Raw genomic sequence first — 26,934 nt, 5'->3', positions numbered from 1 at the left:
CAGTTCAGAGGGGACATCCCCTGCTGTTGATCTCTCTGAAAGAAAAAAAAACATATCCTTGCTCCTTCAAATTCCCTAGAGCTCTGATTATAGTTGTCTGGAAACAGAAATCTCTCTGGGACTGCAGAGACAGGCCAGGTGACCTCATTACCTGGTTCTTGCGCTCCATCCATTTATACAGAAGCAACTCTAGGCTGCTTTCTGGAAGGTAAAAACCCCGTCTCCCCCTTTGCAAAGCAGGCCAGGGCCTGCAGATGGAGACTGTCTATCGAGGAGGGGTTTCAGGGCATGAAGAAATAAGAGGAAGCTTTCAGATGCTGCTCTGAGAGTAGGAACCCAGACAGACTGACCTTGGGTCTAGAAAGGCACATTGCAATCAACCCTGGCTCTGGCTGGAAGCAGTGCCAGCCCTGGGGCTTGCCACATCAGGGACCAAGGACGTGGTTTGCCCATCAACCCTGCAGCATTCATGTCCCAGACTTACTTCCTGGGGGCTTTTTCATGACCAACACTGGGAATTCACCCCCTTCATTTCTCCCCCATCCTTTTAAGTTGCCTATATATTCACAAACACACACACCATTTCAACATTTACCCACATTCTCAACTCAGACAAACTCAGACTCACCGATCACTCTCAGAAATACAGCATCATACATCTACCCAATACATATGCACACTTACACAAGTGCTTAACCACATGTACTCTGACAGATATACACACACTCTCCATACACACATCACATCCTCATCCACATACACATGGCCCCTCACCCACAGTGCTCTGCTGACCTCTCCCTGCCAATCACTCATGACTTCTCAGAGGGGACATTCAGATGTGTTTGGGAAAACTGCCTGGACATCTGGGTACTCACAGCAGAAAATCTTCCTGAACTGTAAACTTCCATGTGATTGGTTCTTTGTTTTGCAATACCAAACAGTACTAGGTGTCTACTGAGTCAACCAGGACCAGCTGCTTATCATATGGTTCTTCCAATTGCATCTGAGTCACTGTTGTGGTATGACATCACGGCTAACTTCAACCTGATGGAAACACTTTGGGGCCCTTCAGTCTTCCTGTAGGAGGCAAGCGTGCAAGGCCTGGGAGCCCTTGGCAGCTAGAATGGTGTCACAGAGGTGTCAAAGAGTCTGTTAAGACAAGCCCAGGGTCCCTGTGAAGTCAGGCAGAAAGCCTGTACCCAAGAAGTCTTACAGGCAACCCTGGCTTCAAGAAAGAACATGTCTATGTAGAAAACCCACTCCCATTGAGGCCAAAGCCAACCATTCTTTTCTTTCTCATCTGTTTATAGTCCTGTGGCTCACTCGAGTTTGGCTAAAGGCCCTTCTAAACAAGCAGAAAAGTCATAAATATTGATGCTCCCTTTGATAGGCTGAATAATGGCCCTAAAAATTATCCAGGTCATACTGGTGAAACCTGTAAATGTTACCTTATATAGAAAAAGATAATTTTGCACATATGATTAAGGATCTTGAGATGGGGAGGTTATCCTGGATTATCTGCATAGATCCTAATTGTAGTCAAGAGGAGGGAGGCAGAAGGAGACAGAGGAGAGAGAAGGCAGTGTGAGATTTGATGATGCTACGCTGAGGGCTATGGAGATGGAGGAAGGTGACTTCAAGCCCAGGAATGCAAGGAATACAGTTATAGGAGCAGGAAAGACAAGGAAGTGAGTCTGACCTAGAGCCTCTGGGAAGAGCAACACCTTGATTTCATCTCAGGGAAATTGATTTCAGTCTTCTGACTTCCAGAACCGAAAGAGAATAAAGGTGTTATTTTAAGATACTCACTTGGTGGTCTTTTGTTCCTACAGCCATAGAAAATGAAAGTACCCACCATGGAAGACTGGCTGGTCCATGCCCTCCTTCATCCTGCAGGCTTCAGAAGTAGAGATGATGGATGGGAAGGCCAGAGGCACTGAAGTGCACGCTGTATTCCATGGGGCTTTCTACTGGAACATGGGGGCACAGAGGCCTGGGGGATGTAGCATGGGAAGTGCTCCAGCAAAGAGAAAGAACACCAGTGCAGCCTGAACACCAGTTTCCTGAGAACTAGGAAACAGGTCACAGGGACCCCAGGGAGCTGCCCTCTGGGTGCTCACTAACCCAAGATGAGTAGGGTCATGTTTAGGAGTGAAGAAAACCTTAAGGTCCCGGCAGTGACAGAGCCAGTGTCGAGAGATGTCTCAGACAGGGAAGAACTTGGGCTCTGACCATCATTCTGAGGAAGAATGGGGCCCAGAACCACAGCTCTAAGCCTCCAGAATGGGCCATCGCCAGCACTGACAGTCATGCACAGCTGCCCACATGTGACTCCTCCCAGAATATTCCCTACTGCTGGCCTGCGAGTCCCTGCTGAGGCAGGCTTCTGCAGGGCCTGGGAGCCCACATCACAACCTCATTACAGCTGCTGGCTGGTGACACCTCATGTGTGCTCAGAGCCAATGTCACTCGCCCTGTGGGCTCTTCTGAACAACTCTGTTGCTTTTCCTCCCAGATCATCGTGAATCTTTCCCTCATTTATTTCATTTTTAAAATCTTTTATTAACTCTATGAACTGCCTCAAAGCCCCTGTGTGGAGGAAGGACATGTTAGTAAATAAACAAATGGTCAATTAAAAAACAAAACCAGGGACTTCCCTGGGGGTTCAGTGGTTAAGACTTTGCTCCCAATGCAGGGGGCACAGGTTCGATCCCTGGTCAGGGAACTAAGATCCTGCATGCCATGCGGGGAGGCCAAAAAAAAAAAAAAAAACAGACAAAAACCAAAACAACCAACAAAGACCTTCAGGAAATATTAAGGACATTCTACATCCCTGGCCTTACCTCACCTCCATAAAATGAACCCAAGGGATGAAGCAGAAATCAACAGTGTTATAAGTGTTCCAGTTTTTATTAATGCTTAACAGATTACCCCTCAACTTAAAGTAGAACAATTGTATCATTCTGGGTAAGATCTTGTGTGACAGGAATTTAGAAAGGGCTTGGATGGACAGTTCTTGCTTGGAATCTCTCCCAAGCTTTCACTGAGATGTCCACTGAGGCTGATGTCATCTGAAAGCTCAACCCAGCTGGACCTCAAATCTGGCTTCTTTCACCTGATGCTGTTTGACAGTCGGGAGGTGAAGTAGGCTGTCAAATGGAGCACTTATCCATAGCTTCTCCATATGGCTTGGAGTTCCTTATAAAATGGTGGCCTCAGGCAACTCAGATTTTTTTTAATGCTTGGCAGTTCAGAGTCCTGAAAGACACCTAGCGTACAAAGTGGAAACTTCATAGTATTTTTTTTTAATGACTCTATTGAGATATAATTTAATACCATAGAATTCATCCTTTTAAAGTATGCAATTTTAGAATAGTCATCAGTTCAGTTCAGTTCATTCGTTCAGTCGTGTCCGACTCTTTGTGACCCCATGAATCGCAGCACGCCAGGCCTCCCTGTCCATCACCAACTCCCGGAGTTCACTCAGACTCACGTCCATTGAGTCTGTGATGCCATCCAGCCATCTCATCCTCGGTCGTCCTCTTCTCCTCCTACCCCCAATCCCTCCCAGCATCAGAGTCTTTTCCAATGAGTCAGCTCTTTGCATGAGGTGGCCCAAGTACTGGAGTTTCAGCTTTAGCATCAGCCCTTCCAAAGTGCAGGCGGCGGCGGCGCTGGCACACTAAGAGCCAGCGCGGTCGGAGCTACCCCACATCCGAGGTCAGGGGCAGCAGCCTACAGTGCCAGGCTGCGACAGTGCAGGAATGGCCGAGAGGAGAAACCCCCGCGTCCGAGGCCAGGGGCAGCGCCCGAGGCCAAGGGTGGCGGCAGGAATGAGCAACCCCAAGCCGGAGGCCAGGGCGGCGACCGGGAGGAGCAACCCCACGTCCAAGGAGTGGTGGCTGTGCGGGCGCAGGAGGGCCTAAAGGAGCCATCCCACGTTGGTCAGTAAGGGCGGCGGGAGGAGATACCCCTCATCCAAGGTAAGGAGCAGCCACTGTGCTTTGGTGGAGCAGCCGTGAAGAGATACCCCACGCCAAGGTAAGAGAAACCCAAGTAAGATGGTAGGTGTTGCAAGAGGGCATCAGAGGGCAGACACACTGAAACCATACTCACAGAAATCTAGTCAATCTAATCACACTAGGACCACAGCCTTATCTAACTCAGTGAAACTAAGCCATACCCGCGGGGCAACCCAAGACAGGCGGGTCATGGTGGAGAGGTCTGACAGAATGTGGTCCACTGGAGAAGGGAATTTTCCATGGGGATGGTCTTGATCCCTGTCTCGTGTACAGTGACATGAACCTCATTCCATAGTTCATCAGGCACTCTATCTATCAGATCTAGACCCTTAAATCTATTTCTCACTTCCACTGTATAATCATAGGGATTTGATTTAGGTCATACCTAAATGGTCTAATGGTTTTCCCTACTTTTTTTAATTTGAGTCTGAATTTGGCAATAAGGAGTTCATGAACTGAGCCACAGTCAGCTCCTAGTCTTGTTTTTGTTGACTGTATAGAGCTTCTCCATCTTTGGCTGCAAAGAATATAATCAGTCTGATTTCAGTGTTGACCATCTGGTGATGTCCATGTGTAGAGTCTTCTCTTGTGTTGTTGGAAGAGGGTGTTTGCTATGACCAGTGCATTTTCTTGGCAAAACTCTATTAGTCTTTGCCCTGCTTCATTCCGCATTCGGAGGCCAAATTTGCCTGTTCCTCCAGGTGTTTCTTGACTTCCATTTCTTGACTTATGCATTCCAGGCTCCTATAATGAAAAGGACATCTTTTTGGGGTGTTAGTTCTAAAAGGTTCTATAGGTCTTCATAAAGCCGTTCAACTTCAGCTTCTTCAGCGTTACTGGTTGGGGCATAGACTTGGATAACTGTGATATGGAATGGTTTGCCTTGGAGACGAACAGAGATCATTCTGTAGTTTTTGAGATTGCATCCAAGTACTGCATTTCGGATTCTTTTGTTGACCGTGATGGCTACTCCATTTCTTCTGAGGGATTCCTGCCCGCAGTAGTAGATATAATGGTCATCTGAGTTAAATTCACCCATTCCAGTCCATTTTAGTTCACTAATTCCTAGAATGTCGATGTTCACTCTTGCCATCTCTTGTTTGACCACTTCCAATTTGTCTTGATTCGTGGACCTGACATTCCAGGTTCCTATGCAATATTGCTCTTTACAACATCGGATCTTGCTTCTATCACCAGTCACATCCAAAACTGGGTATTGTTTTTGCTTTGGCTATATCCCTTCATTCTTTCTGGAGTTATTTCTCCGCTGATCTCCAGTAGCGTACTGGGCACCTAATGACCTAGGGAGTTCCTCTTTTGGTATCCTATCATTTTGCCTTTTCATACTGTTCATGGGGTTCTCAAGGCAAGAATACTGAAGTGGCTTGCCATTCCCTTCTCCAGTGGACCACATTCTGTCAGACCTCTCCACCATGACCTGCCTGTCTTGGGTTGCCCCGCAGGCATGGCTTTGTTTCATTGAGTTAGACAAGGCTGTGGTCCTAGTGTGATTAGATTGACTAGATTTCTGTGAGTATGGTTTCAGTGTGTCTGCCCTCTGATGCCCTCTTGCAACACCTACCATCTTACTTGGGTTTCTCTTACCTTGGCGTGGGGTATCTCTTCACGGCTGCTCCACCAAAGCACAGTGGCTGCTCCTTACCTTGGATGAGGGGTATCTCCTTACTGCCACCGTTCCTGACCTTCAACGTGGGATAGCTCCTCTAGGCCCTCCTGTGCCTGCACAGCCACTGCTGCTCCTCGGGTTGCTCCTTCCGGCCAGCGGCCCTGGCCTCGGGCTCGGGGTGGATCCTCAGGGTCACTGCCCCTGGCCTCGGGCGCCTGGTGGCTTCTCCCGGCTGCCCCTGACCTCGGACAAGGGGTGTCTCCTCCCGGCCGCTGCTGGCCTCCGACGGGGGTAGCTCCTCCTGGCCACTGCCCTGACCTCGGACGCGGGGTAGCTCCTCTTGGCCGCTGTCTGGCTGTCTGGGGAGGCCTTACAAATAGCTGTGAAAAGAAGAGAGGCGAAAAGCAAAGGAAAAAAGGAAAGATATAAGCATCTGAATGCAGAGTTCCAAAGAATAGCAGGAAGAGATAAGAAAGCCTTCTCCAGCGATCAGTGCAAAGAAATAGAGGAAAAGAACAGAATGGGAAAGACTAGAGATCTCTTCAAGAAAATTAGAGATACCAAGGGAACATTTCATGCAAAGATGGGCTCGATAAAGAACAGAAATGGTCTGGACCTAACAGAAGCAGAAGATATTAAGAAGAGGTGGCAAGAATACATGGAAGAACTGTGCAAAAAAGATCTTCATGACCCAGATAATCATGATGATGTGATCACTCATCTAGAGCCAGACATCTTGGAATGTGAAGTCAAGTGGGCCTTAGAAAGCATCACTGCGAACAAAGCTGGTGGAGGTGATGGAATTCCAGTGGAGCTGTTCCAAATACTGAACGATGATGCTGTGAAAGTGCTGCACTCAATATGCCAGCAAATTTGGAAAACTTAGCAGTGGCCACAGGACTGGAAAAGGTCAGTTTTGATTCCAATCCCAAAGAAAGGCAATGCCAAAGAATGCTCAAACTACCACACAATTGCACTCATCTCACAGGCTAGTAAAGTAATGCTCAAAATTCTCCAAGCCAGGCTTCAGCAGTACATGAACCGTGAACTCCCTGATGCTCAAGTTGGTTTTAGAAAAGGGAGAGGAACCAGAGATCAAATTGCCAACATCCACTGGATCATGGAAAAAGCAAGAGAGTTCCAAAAAAACATCTATTTCTGCTTTATTGACTATGCCAAAGCCTTTGACTGTGTGGATCACAATAAACTATGGAAAATTCTGAAAGAGATGGGAATACCAGACCACCTAACCTGCCTCTTGAGAAATCTGTATGCTGGTCAGGAAGCAACAGTTAGAACTGAACATGGAACAACAGACTGGTTCCAAATAGGAAAATGAGTACATCAAGGCTGTATATTGTCACCCTGCTTATTTAACTTCTATGCAGAGTACATCATGAGAAATACTGGACTGGAAGAAACACAAGCTGGAATCAAGATTGCCAGGAGAAATATCAATAACCTCAGATATGCAGATGACACCATCCTTATGGCAGAAAGTGAAGAGGAGCTAAAAAGCCTCTTGATGAAAGTGAAAGAGGAGAGTGAAAAAGTTGGCTTAAAGCTCAACATTCAGAAAATGAAGATCATGGCATCTGGTCCCATCACTTCATGGGAAATAGATGGGGAAACAGTGGAAACAGTGTCAGACTTGATTTTTTTTGGGCTCCAAAATCACTGCAGATGGTGACTGCAGCCATGAAATTAAAAGATGCTTACTCCTTGGAAGAAAAGTTATGACCAACCTAGATAGTATATTCAAAAGCAGAGACATTACTTTGTCAACTAAGGTCCGTCTAGTCAAGGCTATGGTTTTTCCAGTGGTCATGTATGGATGTGAGAGTTGGACTGTGAAGAAGGCTGAGCGCCGAAGATTTGATGCGTTTGAACTGTGGTGTTGGAGAAGACTCTTGAGAGTCCCTTGGACTGCAAGGAGATCCAACCAGTCCATTCTGAAGGAGATCAGCCCTGGGATTTCTTTGGAAGCTCAGTTCAGTTCAGTTCAGTTGCTCAGTCATGTCCGACTCTTTGCGACCCCATGAATCGCAGCACGCCAGGCCTCCCTGTTCATCACCATCTCCCGGAGTTCACTCAGACTCACGTCCATCGAGTCTGTGATGCCATCCAGCCATCTCATCCTGGGTCGTCCCCTTCTCCTCCTGCCCCCAATCCCTCCCAGCATCAGAGTCTTTTCCAATGAGTTAACTCTTCACATGAGGTGGCCAAAGTACTGGAGTTTCAGCTTTAGCATCATTCCTTCCAAAGTTTGAGAGGATGAAGGCACAGTGCACCTCTCGCAAGGGTCTTGGAAGCCTGGGCAGGCGAGTGAGCACGACGGGTTTCTACGCTCCAGAGAATTAGCTGGAGAGAGAGAGAAAGAAAAAGAAGAAAGACACAGGGACCCAAGCTCTGATGGCGCAAAGGTGTTTTATTCAACATAGTGTGGGTATATATACTGTCTTACAAGGTAGCTTTGTTCAGCAAAGATAAAGATCGAAAGTCCAGACTTACAAATTATCAAGGAAACATAAGGCAATCCATATCAAAGAGAGAGGGTTGTAAATAATCATTGTTACTCTATGGTTCATAAAAAGGAAGATGGTCATAAATAGTTACTTCTCACCGTATGGAAAAACCAACGATGGAAGTGCATGCATTCCTCTGCCCTGGGAGCGGTTTGTCACTCCTTTTAATTCCTGAATATTCAAGAATTAATAAGGAACAGAGGATTCACGACAGATCCAAAACAGCACACAGGAAGCCTCCTGTTAAATGCTTTCTGACAATTCCCCCTATTTTATTATATTTGTGAAAAAGGTCCTGACCAATTGAGTTTGTTTAGTATTGACCAACCTTATAGAAAGGCAACGATAAACAACAAATATAATTACCAAGACAATCACCAAAGTTACAGTTCCGGACCCGAAGCTGTGGGTAATACTTTGAAACCACCCTTGTGGGTCTAGCCCAGATAATTCATCAGCTAGTTGTTCAGCTAAAGTTTCCAAATTAGTGGAAGAGGGCAGACCTTTAGAAAATGTTTCAAAGATTTCCTTTTGCAGTAATTGTACCTTCAGAGAGGCATTATCATGTATGTTTTGTAAATGAAATTTCATTTGTCCCCAGTTGTAGGCACTATGATTGAGATGAACAGGAGTAACACAAAATTGAGTAGAATTCCAATCACATTTTAGTATCACTTGTTTTTGCAAATCTATTAATTGATCTCCGACCCATGTGACGGCTGTTTTTAGTTCCTTTATTTCCTCTTGAATATCCTCATCTACCTGAGCCTGAGTAGCTCATATATTATGAGCATCTTCAGTCCAATTTTGGATAAAATTATGTGTTTGAACCAAGGTATGTAGAGCAGCACTGGCGACAACAGCAGTGATGCAAATAGCTATTAACCCCAAAATGCCAAGGATCAGCCATCCAACGAATCGTTTAGATCATTGGAGCAGTTTAGTAAGTAGTCTGGAAGCAAGTCCAGCCATGAGACCTTCTTCCCAGGGTCGTTGGAGATTTACTGGAAACCACAAATTACGGTGAGATCGAAGAATCAAAAGGGAATCATTTCTTAAAGAAATAGAGGAGTTACAACAAGTATATAGTTTGCAATTAATACAAGTTACAGAATGTAAAGTCTTATTAAATTGTAAACTTCCTATGGCTATAACAAAAGGGAGTGAGACACAGGCCTGTATATATGATTGATTATAGTGAAAAAATAGTTACTGTAACTATGACTGGTCCCTGTGAAATGTCCGGTCCAAGTCCCAAGTTCTTCGGTGCTCGCAGCAAGCTTCCAAATGTCCCATTGTTCAGGCCCACTCTGTTTATAGAGGACAATCCTAGGACGAGGTGGGGCTGATCAACCGTCAAGCCGCCCAGGAAGTCCTTTATCATGGTAATGCTCCATCATAGTGTCTTTAATTTTCCATGACACTTGAATAGCATAGTCACACACAGTGCTGTTAACATCATCTGAGCAGTTAGATAACCACTTACCATGGGGTCCCCAATCGACAATCGTATGATTAGCCACAAACATTAATTTTCCTGATTTGGCTTGACATTTGTCCCAACGAACAGGAGTATATGTAAAGTTCTTATGAGTAAACCCTTTGCATGATGTTCTTTGTTCTTTCCCTAACTCTTTCCCTACAGTCTCAGTAGTATAAATATGGTTCATAGACAAAGAAAGGGCAGTACATAATCCAAGCAACGTCCAAAAATCCTTTTGGGGAGGCAGGGTGAAAGCCCAAGTTTGTCGGCTAACGTTTATGCATAATTCTGCTGGGCCCAGGCACAAAGGAAGGACTTCACAACCTAGAGAAATGTTAATTAGTTTTCCTTCTTCTTCAGGGTGTGAGGGCCCTTTAATGCTCCAGGGAGAAGGCATATGTATAGAGTCATTAGTTGAAACGATTGGTCCTCTCTCCGTCCATTCGACCACCTGTAGTAGATGGGGGTTGGTATGTAAGCCCAGGAAGCATGATTAGTTAGAATGGGGACAGGCCAGGAGACTGAGCATTGCCAGGAGAATGTATTCAGGGCTCCGAGGCATTCCCTGTTGAGGGACCAAATTTTCAGCTCGATTAGTAAGAGTTTTTATTTGTCCCCAAGTGGGGAGACCATAGGGGTGATGCCGCTGACAGCAGTGCTTCCTGGAGATCTTCAGAGCCACCATGGCCCACACTGGAATCTCTTCCTTCTGGGGTCCTTGTTGTCCCGTCTCCATTTTGAAGGCCAAGGCCTGCCTTGGGTCGAGTCTTCCGAGGAGGAAGCCATGTGAGTTTGCTGGATCCATCTGGGGAAATACAAGCATCCCCCTTTCCCTGCAAGATTAGTTTCCCAGATTTCCATTGTTTCGTTAACCCGTCTTGGTACCAAATGGGCAGAGGAAGAGAAGTGCCCTTCAATTCCTTGAAATGCTTTTCTGCTCTTGTTAAGATATCTCCCTGTGGTAAGTTTAAAAATTTTAAAACAAATAAAGCTGTATTAACAATAGTTATAGGTTTAGAAAATATCTTTTGTTGGAATCTAGTAAAGTTTGCTTTCGATAAGGAAGACAGCAGTGTACCTTGTGTATTCCCCCTTTTTAAATTTTTTTATTTGCAACTTTAGTGTGTGATGTGCTTGTTTGACTATGCCTTGTGCCTGTGGATTATAAGGAGTACCTGCAATATGTTTAATAGAAAAAAACTAAAATATGTTTAGTGTCTAGAAATATAGGCAGGGCCATTGTCTGTTTTTATAGAACTAGGAGTTCCAGTTACAGCAAAACAGGCTAATAAATGAGTTATAACATGTTGTGTAGCTTCACCGTGAAGAGGTGTGGCCCAAATAAAAGAAGAATTAGTGTTCATACAGACACCCAAGAAAGAAAATGGAGAAAGTTCAGGGCAATGAGTTACATCCATTTGTCATAGTTCATTAGGTTGCAAACTGCGAGGATTAATACCTTGGGCGATGGGTCAAAGATGTAGGGTCTACAAGTAGATCAATTACTAATAATTTCTTTAGCCTGGCAGTGTGGGATTTTCCATAGCTGGTGTAGGGAGCCGGCATTGTTATGGAACAGAGCATGCTGTTCCTCCGGAATAGCAAAGGAAACCAGTTTATCAGCTTACTCATTACCACGAGTAAAAGCTATTTGGAAATCGGTAGAAGTTTGTAATGCGTTCTCAATTTGAGATTTATTGATAGGTATTACAATTTTATGAGGATCAGAGCCAATTAGAGTTTTAGTCCTATTTCTTCCATTGATAATGATTAGAGCAATTAAATCAAGGTAGGGTGTAAGTGACTTTATTCCCCTAAAACGGGTATAGATCCATTCTACTGGGTGTTCTTGTCGGGCAAGAGGTCCTGTGGGAGAATGAAGAGAGGGGAGTATAAATAATTCTAGAGGTAAATCTAGTTTGATGGGAGTAAGAAATTGTTTTTGTAATTTATTTTCACTAAATAGAGTTCTCATGCCTCTTGAGATAGTGAACGAGGGCTATTTAAATCAGGATCTCCTTTTAAAGTATTAAATAGGTTGTTCAGTTGATAATTAGTAATGCCTAAAGAAAGTCTAATCCAGTTTATATCACCTAAGAGCTTTTTTGACTATGCCAAAGCCTTTGACTGTGTGGATCACAATCAACTGTGGAAAATTCTGAAAGAGATGGGAATACCAGACCACCTGACCTGCCTCTTGAGAAATCTATATGCAGGTCAGGAAGCAACAGTTAGAACTGGACATGGAACAATGGACTGGTTCCAAATTGGGAAAGGAGTATGTCAAGGCCGTATATTGTCACCCTGCTTATTTAACTTCTATGCAGAGTACATCGTGAGGAACGCTGGGCTGGAAGAAGCACAAGCTGGAATCACGATTGCCGGGAGAAATATCATTAACCTCAAATATGCAGATGACACCACCCTTATGGCAGAAAGTGAAGAGGAACTGAAAAGCCTCTTGATGAAAGTGAAAGAGGAGACTGAAAAAGTTGGCTTAAAGCTCAACATTCAGAAAACTAAGATCATGGCATCTGGTCCCATCACTTCATGGGAAATAGATGGGAAACAGTCAAAACAGTGTCAGACTTTATTTTGGGGGCTCCAAAATCACTGCAGATGGTGATTGCAGCCATGAAATTAAAAGATGCTTACTCCTTGGAAGGAAAGTTATCACCAACCTAGATAGCATATTCAAAAGCAGAGACATTACTTTGTCAACAAAGGTCGGTCTAGTCAAGGCTATGATTTTTCAGTGGTCATGTATGGATGTGAGAGTTGGACTGTGAAGAAAGCTGAGCACAAAGAACTGATGCTTTTGAACTGTGATATTAGAGAAGACTCTTGAGAGTCCCTTGGACTGCGAGGAGATCCAACTAGTCCCTTCTAAAGATCAGTCCTGGGTGTTCAGTGGAAGAACTGATGCTAAAGCTGAAACTCCAGTACTTTGGCCACCTCATGCGAAGAGTTGACTCATTGGAAAAGACTCTGATGCTGGGAGGGATTGGGGGCAGGGAGAAGGGGACAACAGAGGATGAGATGGCTGGGTGGCATCATTGACTATAGGGACATGGGTTTGGGTGAACTCCGGGAGTTGGTGATGGACAAGGAGGCCTGGTGTGCTGTATTAACAATAGTTAATCCATGGGGTCACAAAGAGTCAGACACAACTGAGCAAGTGAACTGAACTGAACTGAACTGAAACAGACTGGTTCCAAATTGGGAAAGGAGTACATCAAGGCTGTATATTGTCACCTTGCTTATTTAATTTATATGCAGAGTACATCATGCGATATGCCAGGCTGGATGAAGCACAAGCTGGAATCAAGATGGCCAGGAGAAATAGTGATAACCTCAGATATGCAGATGACACCACTCTTATGGCAGAAAGCGAAGAAGAACTAAAAAAACCTCTTTATGAAAGTGAAAAAGGAGAGTTAAAAAGCTGGCTTAAAACTCAACATTCAAAAAACGAAGATCATGGCATCCAGTCCCATCACTTCATGGGAAATAGATGGGAAACAGTGGAAACAGTGATAGACTTTATTTTCTTGGGCTCCCAAATCACTGCAGATGGTGACTGCAGCCATGAAATTAAAAGACGCTTACTCCTTGGAAGAAAAGTCATGACCAACCTTGACAGAAAATTAAAAAACAGAGACATTACTTTGCCAACAAAGGTCCATCTAGTCAAAGCTATGGTTTTACCAGTAATCACGTATGGATGTGAGAGTTGGACTATAAAGAAAGCTGAATGCCGAAGAATTGATACTTTTGAACTGTGGTGTTGGAGAAGACTCTTGAGAGTCCCTTGGATTGCAAACCAGTCCATCCTAAAGGAGATCAGTCCTGAGTGCTCATTGGAAGGACTGATGCTGAAGGTGAAACTCCAATACTTTGGCCATCTGATGCGAAGAACTGACCCATTGGAAAGGACCCTGATGCTGGGAAAGCTTGAAGGCAGGAGGAGAAGAGGATGACAGAGGATGAGATGGTTGGATTGCATCACTGACTTGTTGGCCATGAAGTCTGAGCAAGCTCTGGGAGTTGGTGATGGACAGGGAAACCTGGCGTGCTGCAGTCCATGGGGTTGCAAAGAGTTGGACACGACTGAACGACTGAACTGAACTGAAACAGGTTGTGTGTTTTTTGGTATGATTGGTAGGTACTCTCTCCACCCCTGCTCTGTGAGTTTGGGAGGAAGGGCCATGCTTGGGTTGGCTACCATTATTATGGGCTGCAAGGCCTCATGACTTCGCAGCTGCGCTTTTCCAGAGCTGGGGCATGGCCCTCTGTCTTGTCTGTCACTGTTCCTCCCCTGGTGACCCAGAGGCCCCTCGCTCCAAGCTCCCTCTTCTGGGCTGGGGTATTCTGTGGGTTGGGGGAGGGTATCCCTGATTTTTCCTGTGCTTCTTCACAAATTATTTCCTAACTGCTCCCACAAACCTCCCCAAACCTGCCACAGTCTCATGGGAAATAAAACCATCACATCCAGAGGCTGCCTTGGTTTCTACCACTTCCTTCTTCTGAAGCAATGAAGCACATGCCTGCTGGGGTGTGCTGATTCATTCAACGAATGCTAGCAGACAGTGCATGTTGTAACATGAGCTCTTGTAGGGACTGGGAGTGCCTTCTTGAATAAAAACACAGAAATCCCTGTTCTTGAGGTTCCATTTGAGTGCAGAGAAAGGAACACTAGATAACCAAATTAAACAGGATACTTACTACCCAGTGACCCGTGCCATGGAAAAACAGTAAAGCAGAGTAAGTTGGGGGGTGGGTGGCAATGGTTGGTGAGGGATACAAAAGATTGCAGTTTTAAATCAGTGGTCAGAGCAGACCTCACTAAGAGAGCGACATTTGGGAAAGAAAAGGGAAACTGCAGGGAGAAAAGCATACATTAAAAACCACCTTGGGGAACTTTCCTGGTGGTCCAGTAGTTAAGAATCCATGTTACAAATGCAGGGTCATGGGTTTGATCCCTCTTTGGGGAACCTTGTCCAGTGGGGCAAAAACATTTTAGTGGTTCTTTGTCATAGAATAAATTCCTGACTTTATTATTATTATTTACTTAGTCAGCTGTGCCAGGTCTTAATCATGGCATGCTGGCTCTAGTTCCCTGACCAAGGATGGAACCTGAGCCCCCTGAACTAGGAACTCAGCATCTTAACATTGGACCACCAGGGAAGTCCCAAAGTCCTGGCTTTAAACATGGACTTCAGGTTGTTGGTGGCCTGGCTCCTGCTTCCCCCAACCTCATCAACCTCCAGTGTGCATACTCCCCCTACGCTGCACAGCCCAGATGCATAATGTTGTGTTATGTATTATGTATGTATTATACATTATGCTACTCATAGCATATATATATATATATATATATATATATATATATATGTATGTATGTATGTATATAATAGCAGAGGTTTGTGGAAGAACAAGGAAAGTTAGCTGAATGGAGCTACATGGCAAAAATCCTAGCCATAAAGTATTCAACCCCAACCTCAAGCTCCCTTATAACTGTAGATCATTAGTATACAAAGGAGCGGTTAGAGGTCCTCCATTTCAGAAAGGCCCAGAGAGGGATAGCAGTGCCCATGGGGTCACACAGACTTATCTGCACATCAAAGCCAGATATTCTGCAGAAGTAATATTTTGTAGACTTTCCATGAGATATCAAGTTCCTCCACCGAACCTCAACAGGAGAAACGACTGGCTGAATTTTCCCTCCACCAACTGAGCAGGCATGAGCTGAGCACCCAGTTTAAAGGGGCCCTGGCTGATCTCTGTGATAACTGAGGCAGCATCGTCTTTTCTGACTGGGGATTCTGTCCTGTCCTGGGGCTGTAGGTGTGCGCTGGAAAGACAAGGGCAGATTCTCTGCTGTTTCTCAGGAGAAGGGGAGCCTACTAGTACAGAATCCGGAAAGAATCTCTTGCCATGGACTGAGGCTTGGCTATCTACGGTGTTACCATTATGAACTGGGATTCTGTTCTCTGTCTGGGCGCCGGAGGAGGGACGTCTTTGGGAGATCAGGAAGTAAAAGGGCACTTTAGAACTTGAGGACTGTTATACTCATAACACAAATGAGGAAGTGAGAACTAAGTGTGAAGTTCATCAGATTGTAACAAAGCCAACAAAAATAGTCAAATGAATAAAGCTGTGTTGAAAATCCTTTGATGGAAGGTGGGGGAGTGCATGGGAGCCTGCTAGTGTGAAGGTTAAGTCCTCTTATTTCTGTTGCCCAGGTGAGACCCAGAGAGGTGAGAAATTACACCCAAATCACCAAGCTCCAGAGGCCCGGATGCTTCAAGAACATCTCTTCTCCCCATTGCTTCCTCCATGGGGCCTGGCACATCCCTGACAGCCGAGGCCATCCCCCTGCGACCTTCACAGTGCTGGCCCCATGCTTTTCCCTGAGGCTGCCCAACCCAGTTTCCCTTAACACTTACTGTCTTTCAGACTGAGGCCCTTAGAAGCTGTGTGGCCCTGCGCAAGTGGCTTGGCCTCTGAAGTGGCTTCCTCTCATAGTGTTGTCGAACCCAAGTTCATGCACCCGGTGCACAGTAAAACCAAACAAACCAAAACGTCAGAGTTTGGAGCAGAGAAAGGTTTATTGCAGGGCTGAGCATGAAGAACAGGGCGGGTAATGCTCAAAATGGCTCAAATTCTCTAACGAGTTTCAGGGAAGCATTAAAAAAAAATTATTTGTCTGCACTGCATCTTAGTTACGGCATGCAGGGTCTTCCACATGTCATGTGGGATCTTTCCTCTCTAGTTGTGAAACACGGGTTGTAGAACACAGGCTTAGTAGCTACGGCGTTCTGCTTTAGTTGCTCCATAGCATGTGGGATCTTAGTTCCCCAACCAGGTGAACCCATGTCCCCTGCATTGCAAGGCAGATTCTTAACCACTGGACCACCAGTGAAGTCCCTCTGGGGAAGCATTCTTAAAGACAAGGTGAGGGAGAGGAGTTGCAGGGTGTGTGATCAGCTTGTGCACAATTCTCTGACTGGTTGATGGTGAGGTAACAGGGGGGTGTCACAGGGGTCAACAATATTAACCCTCAGGCTCCAGCAGGTCCGGGGGTTACACACTCACGGTCATCTAATGTTAACTTCTTCTATTTGGTGGGTTTTAGCATCTGTAAAACAACTCAGGAAATTTGCATCAGATACTGTTATCTAGATACTTCAGGAAGGAACGTAAGATTCTGTGACTGCCATACGGCCAATTTTTTTTTAAGTTCTTACCAGTTTCTCCTGGTTCAGTACCCAATTTTTGTCACTACATGCTCACCCTTTCAGTCACTAATTCTTGAGTCAGGTTTTTGTGGCTCAGGAGAGACTTAGGAGATGAAGTTTTCTATAAAGATGAAGCAGGCAGAGGAGGTAGGGAGGGTCTGTCCCAGGAAGGAACCACAGGATCCTGTTCAGTTACAACAGAACGGAAATATTTGCTGCTAAGGATGACAATGGCTACCATTTTTTGAGCAAGCTCTGACTGCCAGGTTCTCTGATGAGGATTTAACATGCAAGACTTCACTTGACACGCTTCTATTATTCTTTCCATTTTACCCACCAGGAAACGAAGGCTCAGAAATGTAAAGCCATTTCCTGGAGGTCCTGCAGCCAGTTCTTGTTGGCTCAGGATTTGAAATGAAGTCATATTCCAGGTTCAAGGTCTGCTAGTGCTGCCTCTGGTAAGGTTTCTCTAAGAAGCCACTTGCCTCCTAGAAGGACTGGCAAAGGGTTGCTGCTGCGGCTGCTAAGTTGCTTCAGTCGTGTCCGACTCTGCAACCCCATAGACGGCAGCCCACCAGGCTCCCCCGTCCCTGGGATTCTCCAGGCAAGAACACTGGAGTGGGTTGCCATTTCCTTCTCCAATGCATGAAAGTGAAAAGTGAAAGTGAAGTCGCTACTAAATATATTTTAAATTAAATACTGTTAAAAATCCCTCATCTCCTATAAAACTCTCCCCACCCCAAGCAGGATGGATGAAATGGACAGAGAATACAGAAAAACAGCTACACCAATAAAAAGAAAGTTTACCATCCTAGTTATTAAAGAAATACAAATTAAAATTACAACCGTGTATTGCTTTTCATTTCAGATTGAGGGGAAAAAACAAAACAAAAACAAGAAAAAGAAGAAGGATGGTTACATGAAAAGCTTGGGGCATAATTTCATTAATTTACTTCTAACTTCTTATCACGTCCAGAAGATGGACTTAACAGGTGCTAAGCTGTTTATTATAACAAGCAATAAATCCTTTTATGATAATGGAAAGACAAATCAAGTGCAAAACAGGAAGGGGCCCAAAGGGAAGGCAGAAGGGACCCCGCTGTGCTGTGCTGGTGGCTCTGGCCCAGAGGCCTGCTCCGCTCCCTTCTTGGAGCTCGGCAGGTCTGGCCGGTGGGTGCGCCCGAGGATGCGGGGAGCACTGTGGGGACCACAAGTCCCAGGCGCCCGCGCGCGCGCCTCGCCCGGGCCACGTGACCGCGCAGCCCCGGTCGCGATCGCGGCGGCTGTTCGAGCTCCGAGCCCCAGTCCCGAGCGAGCAGACGCGGCCCCGGCGCCCGGCCGCCCAGCACGCTCACCATGGCGGTGAGTCCGGGCGCCTCCTGGAGGAGCGGCTGCGGGGTGGGCGCTGGGACCTTGGAGCAGGCGACCCCGGGCATCCCGCGGTGCCCCTGGCAGGGGGCCGGTGAGGGGCTGTGCTGGCAGCGGTGTCACCATCGGGAGCGGGAGAGCTGGCCGGGGCTTTGGGGTTTTTATTTGTTCCTCCTGCTGGGAGTCAGTCCGGCTTGACTAGCAGTCAGCGGATGAGGGTCGGGGTACGCTGGGTGAAGACAGCCGGGCGGGGGTTCCCCCTGCTCTGGGCGCGGTGACTTGGGGGAGATTGCGGGGCGGCGCCCATGAGGAGTGAATTCTCGGAGCACTTCAGCCGGCTGCGGGGCTCGCCTACACACACCCCCGGGCGGTTCCCTGCCTTCGCAAGTTCGTGATCAGATTTTTTCGGAGAAAAAAACAGAGCTTGCCACTTCCCATCCTCTTACACTTGGGTTGGAAATAGCGTTTCAGATAAACTAGTTTTCTTGGTAGAGTTCACCTGGGCTGGAGAGAATCGACAGCTTGCAAACTCTTCGGTCTATGAATAAATCGTTTACACAGTTTTCTTCCTCCAGGAAGAATGTCATAGAGTTGAAGAGTCAGGAAGCCAGCGCAGGTCATTTAGTGAAAAGCACACACCCAACTCCCGACGGCCCTCTGAAAGGGGAAACAGATGGAAAGGGTTTATATGCAAAGTTCCCCAGCCAGGCAGTGCTAGGACTGGGACCTTAATCTGCCCCTAAACTCTTTGGCTTATCAATGAGGGCGCTTTTCTGGAAGTGCTTGTTGTTGTTGTTGTTTAGTTGCTATGTAGACTCTTTTGCGAGGCAATGGACGGCAGTTTTCCAGGTTCCTCTGTCCCTGGGATTCTCAAAGTGTGAGTAACTCCAAATGAGAAAATAAAGAAGAAACAAGTCCCGTGATTGCTTTTTCCCCGTAGCCCCTCCCCACAGGGTGGGGCCCTGAACCAGACACACATAATTTAGCTACTGGAGGCCCTGGTTTATCCAAAGCTGTGAAACTGGATGAGAGGCCCGCCCCTTGAGTGTCTGACCACAGGGCCCTTTGACTGGAAACTGCAGCTCCAAGTCAGGGTGTGCTGATTTGAATCTTTTTCACGGGTGAAAAGGCAATAGAGGTGAGTCTTTGTCCCTCCTTCGGGCCCCTCACTCCCCAGTGGGGTGGACGCTCTGTGTGGACACTTGCAGCTTGGAAAACCTGCACTGTCCATCTGTCCTGACTGCTTCCTGCTTCAGAAGATGTCCTAGCCACCTGCCTCCCTGGCTGGGTTAGGTGTCTTCCAGGGATCTTCCGTCCCCAGTACCCCCAGATGCCCCACTCCCCAGGCCTCCCCCTTGCTGAACACATAAACCTCTTTGGACTATTTGTTCACTCCCTCTCCCCTAACAAACAGTTGCTCCTTGGGGGCCAAGGACTTGTCTCATTTGTCTCCAGCACCTGCACCCCTAGCACAGCCTTTGGGGGTGTTCCGATCTACTGCGAAAATTGTTTGGGGTCCCTGAGATAGCTGACCCAAGCCTAAGGATGACAGAAAGAACCCAGTTTTGGAACCTCTCTGATTAATTAGCCACAGGGGACATTCCAGTCATGCCAGCTGCTTTATCAAATGAAGTTGGAGTAGGGGTCAAGGCTTCATACCTCACTCTAGCTGCAGAGACGGTGCTGCAGGCTTCTGAAATTCCCTAAGTGCAATTCCAGTATAAATGCAGTTTCACAGGATTACTTGTACCTGTTTGTTTTTGCCTATCAATTTTTTGTGAACATTTTGCCACCTCAATGGATACTCTTTTTGAAATCGTGACATAGGGTATCTCTGGGTAGTAGGACTCAAAATAATTTTTTACTTTCTTTTTGGTACTGTTTCAGCTTTTTCCATTAAGCAAGTATCACTTTCATATTAGGGAGATAAAAAGCTATCTTTATTTTTAAATTATCTAACATGATTTTTTAAAGACTTTCTAGGTTTCAGTTTTCATCTTACGAGGTTTTGGACAAATCCTTTCCCCTTTTGGAACTCCTTTTACCCATCTGCAAATGAGAAGTGGTTAGAAAGGGACTAGAATTGGACCAGATCAGTGTTTTTCACATTGAATTTCAGCAGAGCTCAGATCTCTCTCCCCTCTTCACCAAAAGCCCTGTGTTTTATATTGTGGAGTTACAAGGAACATTTTGTCAGTGTTCTGTGGGGGGGAAAAAGGTGAAAACCAGGGGACTAAAAATTCTCTGGGAAAATGTTCTGGAGATATAATAGCATGGTGACTAGTTAATAATACTGTACTGTAGATTTGAAGGTTGCTAAGAGTAGACCTTTAAAGTTCTTATCACAAGAAAGAAACATTGTAATTGTCATGATGGATGTTAACTAGACTTCTTGTGGTGACCATTTTGCAATATACACATATATGGAATCGTGTTGTACACCTGAAATGAATACATTATTTGTCAATTATGTCTCAATTTTAAAAACTTTCTGGACACTTGTCACTCTGGCATTTGGAGATTCTAATATTTGGCCATTGTCTTTGAAAGTGAAGTCTTCCACCAGCTGATCCCAACTCAGCCAGGATCTACTTGGCTATAGCTGGGCACTGATAGTGCTTCTGCTGGTTGAGGTCTCACCGGGTGACAGGAGGGAAACATCCCTTCTTTGAGAGTGTGAGCTGACTGATTTCTCTGGCTTTAATCTTGCCAATCATTAAGCCTGATGCAGGCATTTAGAATCCCATTCAGTTCCCATCTTGTCCTCTTCTCTTGGTCACTGAGAGGCAGCATAGACAGATGGGGCTTTGGCATCTAACTCGACTCGGGTTTGAATCCCAGTTCTGCCAGCTTATTAATACTAGCTTTGTGACCTTCAGCAAATTACTTTTCAGAGCCCAGTTCCCTGTTTTCTTTCTTATACGATGGACCTAATTGGCCCTGCCACACAGAAGATTGTGGTGAAGTGAGATATTATATGCAAAGCTCTTGATGCCACCCAGAACACAGGGTGGACCAGCTGCTCTTCGAGAAGAGCCTTCAGACAGGTGCTGCGTGCTCTTTGCTTCTACCTTCATTCTTTCCATAAGACTGTCAGCTCATCAAGGGCAGACATTAACCTCTCTCCATAATGCTGGGCGTGGGATTAGGCTCAGCAACTGTTTAGTGAATTTTGGGTGAACAGGTGTGCAGTACACACTGAAGACAGCTGACCCTGGGCTCATCCATGATAAACACTGCTGGAACAGAATGGCTGGGGCCCTGGGGGTAAGAAGAGGCAGTCAGTCCTCAGCTTAGCACGTCCTCATTGCCTTTCAAGGGCACAAAGGAGTCATCTCTGCATGACTGAAAGCACTGTGACTGGTTGGTCCAGTGAGGATGGGCACCCTCAAGCACCTTACATGTACCGGGTACTGTGCTGTGCTCAGTAGCTCAGTCATGTCTGACTCTTTGCATCCCTATGGACTGTAGCCCACCAGGCTCTTCTATTCGTGGGGATTCTCCAAGCAGGAATACTGGAGTGGGTTGCAATGCCCTCCTCCAGGGGATCTTCCCAACCCAGGGATCGAACCCAGGCCTCCCGCGTTGCAGGCAGATTCTTTACCATCTGAGTCACCAGGGAAGCCCCTACCTGGAACAGGCCAGCTCAATTCTAGCTCTACTGCTCACCCACTGTGGGACCCTGGGCAGTTCCCTGCCCTGTCTGGCTTCAGTTGGCTCTGATGGCTTCTAATTGCCTTTCCAGCACTTAAATCCAGTGACCTTGTTTTCCTGGGTCTTTAGAAGAGGTTGCTGGAGAGCAATCGGGAACATGATTTCCGCTGCCCTAAGCCCCCTCTGATGCAGTTCCTTCTCTTTCAGATGCATTTCATCTTCTCAGATGAGGTAGTGCTTCTCTTTGATTTCTGGAGCGTCCACAGTCCTACAGGTAAGAATTGGGAAGCCCAGACTTGTAGACTGAGTAACCTGGGCAGTGGGAACCCAGGTTCTCATTATTGTTATGCTCTGTGGACATTTTCGGGAGCCTGACTCTTCTTCCATAAATATTGAGCGGTAACTTTGCATTTGTCATTCCATTTGGAATCTCTGCCCTTCAGACTGCAAAGAGCTCTTTGTGAGGCCCAGAGAGAGGCACGAGGGTGCAGCTTCCCCCTCCATTACAGGGGAAGGAACTGACACCCAGAGAGGGTGACACCCAGAGAAGGGGAAAGACTTGTCCAGGGACACATAGATCAGGCCCTCTTGTTGCCTCCTAGCACCTCCTTCATACAGGGTTCACTGTCTAGCGTCAGCTCAGAAGCCCGGAGTAGCTGCTGCAGCCTTTGACCTCAAATGAGACATAAATTTGAAAGAGACGAGTATTCCTTTGACTTGAAAAGGCGGAGTTGGGCACTAATTCATGATGGAGTTGTGTTTCCACTTAAGCACTTACATGTTAAAAATAGACTGCCGAGACCAGAGCTTTCACTGCAGGGATCCAGTTGTCTCTGTGAAGAGTCCACGTCTCCCATCTGCCCATTTTCTCTGATCTTCTCTCTCTCTCCAGCTCTTTATACTTTCTCCCCCTATACCTGTTAGACCTGACTCATATTTGTTTTCTTCAGTCTTTCACCATTTTTAATTTCTGGGCTTATAATCTCTGCTGGCAACCTATGGATGGAAATTGCTGTGATCACAATATATCTGCCTACAACCTGGGGATAGACTATGAAAGGCATTGTAACATAATAGAAGGAACAAAGAAACAGAGCAGGATGCATTGTTTCCTAGTTGAGTAGCTTTCTTTAGTTACCAAGTCTGTTATTACCTCTGTTAAGAGAAATAATACATGTTTCTCAAAAAGTTACTTTGAAATAGGACATGTGATTTTGTTAACTCTAGCTTGGTAGGCAGATTATAAAATAAAAGTGATAAGAGGACTGTTCTTAGATCAGCAATGATAGTGGCAAAGGCAAAGATTATGAATAATCCAATTCTATAGAGCTCAGCTCCATTTAAAACAATGTCATTTAATGGCAGAAGACAACAAAATTCTGTAAAGCAACTATCCTTCAATTAAAAAATAAATTAATTTAAATAAATAAATAAAAATAAAACAATTTAAAAATCACTGTGTTTTGGAAGTGTCAATTCTTAGTTCTTAATTTATTCATTCAATAAATTGTGTTGAGTACCATCAAAAAATAAAATAAAAGGAATAAAAATAGACTGGAAGAAGCCCAAACGCCCATCACTACAGGTATTGATCAAAATTGATGCTGGTTGATAGCTAGGACCTCAGCAGGGGTTGTTGGCTGAGGTCTTTGTGGCAAGGTGGCTGGGTTCCCAGAGTGAGTGTCCCAAGAGAAAAAGGTAGGGGAAAAAAGGGAGACAGCAAGAACAAGGTAAAAAAAAAAAAGCCTAGTTTTTAAGACCTAGCTTTGGAAGTCAGAGAGCATCATTTCCACCTTTATTGGCTGAGGCAGTCCCAGAGGTCTTCTGGGACAAGGGGAGGGAACACAGATGCCACCCCTTGATGGCAGGAATGCTGCCACTGTAACAGGAGCATATGGGGTGGGATAGAGCGAGGCAGCCATCTCTGCAGAATCTAATCTTTGACAGACATTATGAAGCCACAGAAATAAGGTGGCCCTCCATGAACTAAAGGGAACCCATGCACCGTGTTCAGAGGACGCAGTGCTGCCTGCTGGGGTGCAGGTGGGGCGGTGTGCCGGGGGGCATGCTCCCCGCCACTCCCCCACCGGCTTTGCCAGGTGGCTTTTCCTGCTGAGCCCAAAACTACACTCCAGCAGGCCACTCCCATCAACAATGGGCTGGAAGGGGAAAGAGACAGGAGTTATGAGCCCAGCAAGAGTGGGGAAGAAGATGGGAGGGGAAGGGGGGAGGAATGGATTCAGAGGGAGGGTTGGGGGAGGTGCCAAGTCCCCAGAGAAGCTGCCAGAAGGGGAGCAGTGTTTGCCCGGCTGGGGTCTGTAACTCAGTCTCCTTCAACAGGCATGGCCCTTTCCGTGTTGGTCATCCTGCTTCTGGCTGTGTTGTATGAAAGCATCAAGGTTGGCAAAGCCAGGCTGCTCTACCAGGCCCTGATGAACCTGTCCATCCCCACAAGCCAGCAGCTTATCGAAGAGACAGACCAGGATTCTTCAAGTTCAGACTCCCTGCCTGTCAGCAGAAGCCCTCTCAGGTAACAGACGTGGGGTCGGGGGCAACGGGCAGAGTGCTCACACTCACCTTGAGAGGTAGGCTGGACCTGCAGGACACTTAGCCCCACTTCATCCAAGGGAAACTGAGGCTCAGGGACAGACCGGAACTTGCCCAAGCGCTTCCAGTTAGTTGGCAGTGACGTGGACTACAGCCAGGTCTCCTGATACCCAGGCTGGGGCTCTCTGAACAGCCACGTGGGAGGCTCCAATCTTTCTGACTCCGGTGCAAGCCTCAGTCCAGCAACAAGGGTGTCTATTCAGCCCACCCCCAAACCACAGCAGGTTTTCTTAGATCACTAAGGCTTCCAAACCCAAGATGGTACCTGCAGCTCTTCTATACAAATGATAAAAATTTGTTGTCAGCAGCATACCAGCTTGGTAGAGGGCAACCTCTTGCTCCTTCCTTCCCTCCCCATTCTGATAGCCTCTGGGGATTCCCATTCTGTCCTCTCTACAGCACTGGCTGTGCTAACTGTGTCTGTCTGCTCCTTAGGTGGGGGCCTTGAACAGTCACAAACCCGCTGCAAGGGAGGTGTTTTCGTACTGGTCTTACTAATATATGTTTTACTGATGAGGACATTTCAGTTCAGAGAGGTTAAGACGCTTATGCTGAGCCACAGTTAGCACGTGGCAGAGCTAGAAATTAGTCTGTTACCAGGGTCCATGCTTCTTCCATTGTAATACTTCCATTCACAGCTCACAGTTGATTCAGGGGGGAAAATGTCTGCCTTACTGATGATTTTGTATTATCCTTTGTCAGATGTGATTGATCACATATCTCATTTTCCCTTTTTGCCCTGGATACCAGGAAGCTCAGAGCTCAGTGTGGTAGAGAAAGGATTATCCCAAACTCCTTGCACAAGTCCCGCTCTGTCACTGGTTTCTGACATGTCTCTTTAAAAATAAATCTCTCCTGGGTTAAGCGTATGGATTATAAAGAAGCTAGTCTTGTACCGCGGTTGCTCTTTCCACTCCCTGACACCAACTCCTAGCTTCCAGCTCTCTGCCGGCATTAACTGGGCGTTCCTGTTCATCTAGGTGGTTTTTGTGTCACTTCGGCCAGTCTCTGCTCCATGTCGCTCAGGTGGTCGTGGGCTACTTCATGATGCTGGCGGTTATGTCCTACAACACCTGGATTTTCTTCGGCGTGGTCCTGGGCTCCGGTGTGGGCTACTACCTGGCCTACCCACTTCTCAACATGACTTAGCTGGTTGAGGGTGAGGGCTCTGGGGGCTGGAAGGACCTGGGGCACCTCGTTCCAGACCTTGAACCCCATGTCTCCTGTTTCTTCTGCTGGCTGTTCTCAAGGCATTGCCGGCTCCTGGAAACTTTCAGCTGAAGCCAGCACTTGCTCCCTGGAGTTCTGAGGCCATTGCCGCTCCTCAGCCAGGCTGCAGAGGGCCCTGGCGAAGTCTTTCTGTGCCTTTAAGAAGGCTGCTGTGACAGGAGGTGGGGTGGAGACCAGAACCTGGGGGCAGATTTCATAACCATGGCAGCATTTGCTGGGATCCCTTTCTCTCTCCTGGGGCGAGAGTAAGTGACAGCTGACTAAAGGCAAAGAAGCAGGATCTTACCAGGGCTGTGACCTACCCTCCAAATACAGTGAGCTCCTCCCATGGGATGGCACTGCCATGGGAAGATGATAGTTAAATGGATTAGGAGTCGGGGAGGGGAGCTCTTTGTGGCCCTAATTTTATCCTGATCCTCCTCCTAATGCAAAACCAAGAATTCACTGAGTAATATTCAATCATGATGTTTTCTATTTATTACTTACTGCTCACCCATAGTGATCTGGTGGGGAAACATGATTCATTCAAATACTGAGTAAGCCACAGGGCGTATTGACTGAAGATGAAATAAGCCATCAAGCCAATGAGTAGAGTTAGGTGGGGGCTCTTCAGATATTGAACCTTTTCGCTTGGAAGAAAAGGAAAGAATAGACCTAGGGAGAGAAAATCACTGCTGTCTACTGTAATGTCTATACTCAAGTACCTCATGGGCTAGAGGAAAGATGCTCTGAAGCTTTGAGAATTAAAAAAGAAATTATTTTAATAAATATATATTTTTAAATAGTCTGTGGGTGTCTTCTGTTTCTCCTCATTCAAATAGCAAGCTCCCGGAACCCTGAGAGAGAACTGCAGGAGCTGAGTAGGGCTGCCCAGGGCCTGAGTCTGTCTGTCTCCCATGAAGACAACTCTGTGCTCTGCAAACCCAGCACCGAAACGCTGTTCCCTCAGCAGACACCCTCAGTGCCAGCCTAGTCAATAAGCCATTCTTCTGTTCATGTAACAAATAATGATTAGAAAAAGAACTGTCACATGGACTACAAACGCCTGTCGGCACTGTTATTAGCACCTTCTCTCCCTGAGGGCAGAAGCAAAAATATATCAAAGCCCCTTTTAAAAGTTACGATAAGAAAAGAGCTGAAACAAAGTATAGTATGTGAAGCCTTCAGTACTGATCCG

The 26,934-nt window shown here is 46.3% G+C and overlaps 1 protein-coding gene across 2 annotated transcripts; it reads left to right on the top strand.

Moving 5' to 3' along the window:
• The first annotated feature begins 18,201 nt into the window (after nucleotides 1-18,201).
• SLC31A2 (solute carrier family 31 member 2) lies at nucleotides 18,202-26,544 on the top strand. 2 transcript variants are annotated; one of them, XM_004004003.6, is made up of 4 exons: nucleotides 18,202-18,260; nucleotides 22,128-22,194; nucleotides 24,261-24,450; nucleotides 25,508-26,544. In XM_004004003.6, exons 1-4 carry the CDS (start codon nucleotides 18,255-18,257, stop codon nucleotides 25,674-25,676), a joined length of 432 nt encoding a protein of 143 aa, XP_004004052.1. In that variant the 5' UTR covers nucleotides 18,202-18,254; the 3' UTR covers nucleotides 25,677-26,544. The 2 variants fall into 2 exon arrangements, with proteins under 2 accessions (XP_004004052.1, XP_011968346.1); XM_012112956.5 differs by having other exon boundaries at nucleotides 18,202-19,404.
• Nucleotides 26,545-26,934: the final 390 nt, after the last annotated feature.

The sequence above is a fragment of the Ovis aries genome, chromosome 2 (genome assembly GCF_016772045.2).
Source record: "Ovis aries strain OAR_USU_Benz2616 breed Rambouillet chromosome 2, ARS-UI_Ramb_v3.0, whole genome shotgun sequence".
Lineage (NCBI taxonomy): Eukaryota > Metazoa > Chordata > Mammalia > Artiodactyla > Bovidae > Ovis > Ovis aries.
This window is presented reverse-complemented; position numbering and strand designations above follow the sequence as displayed.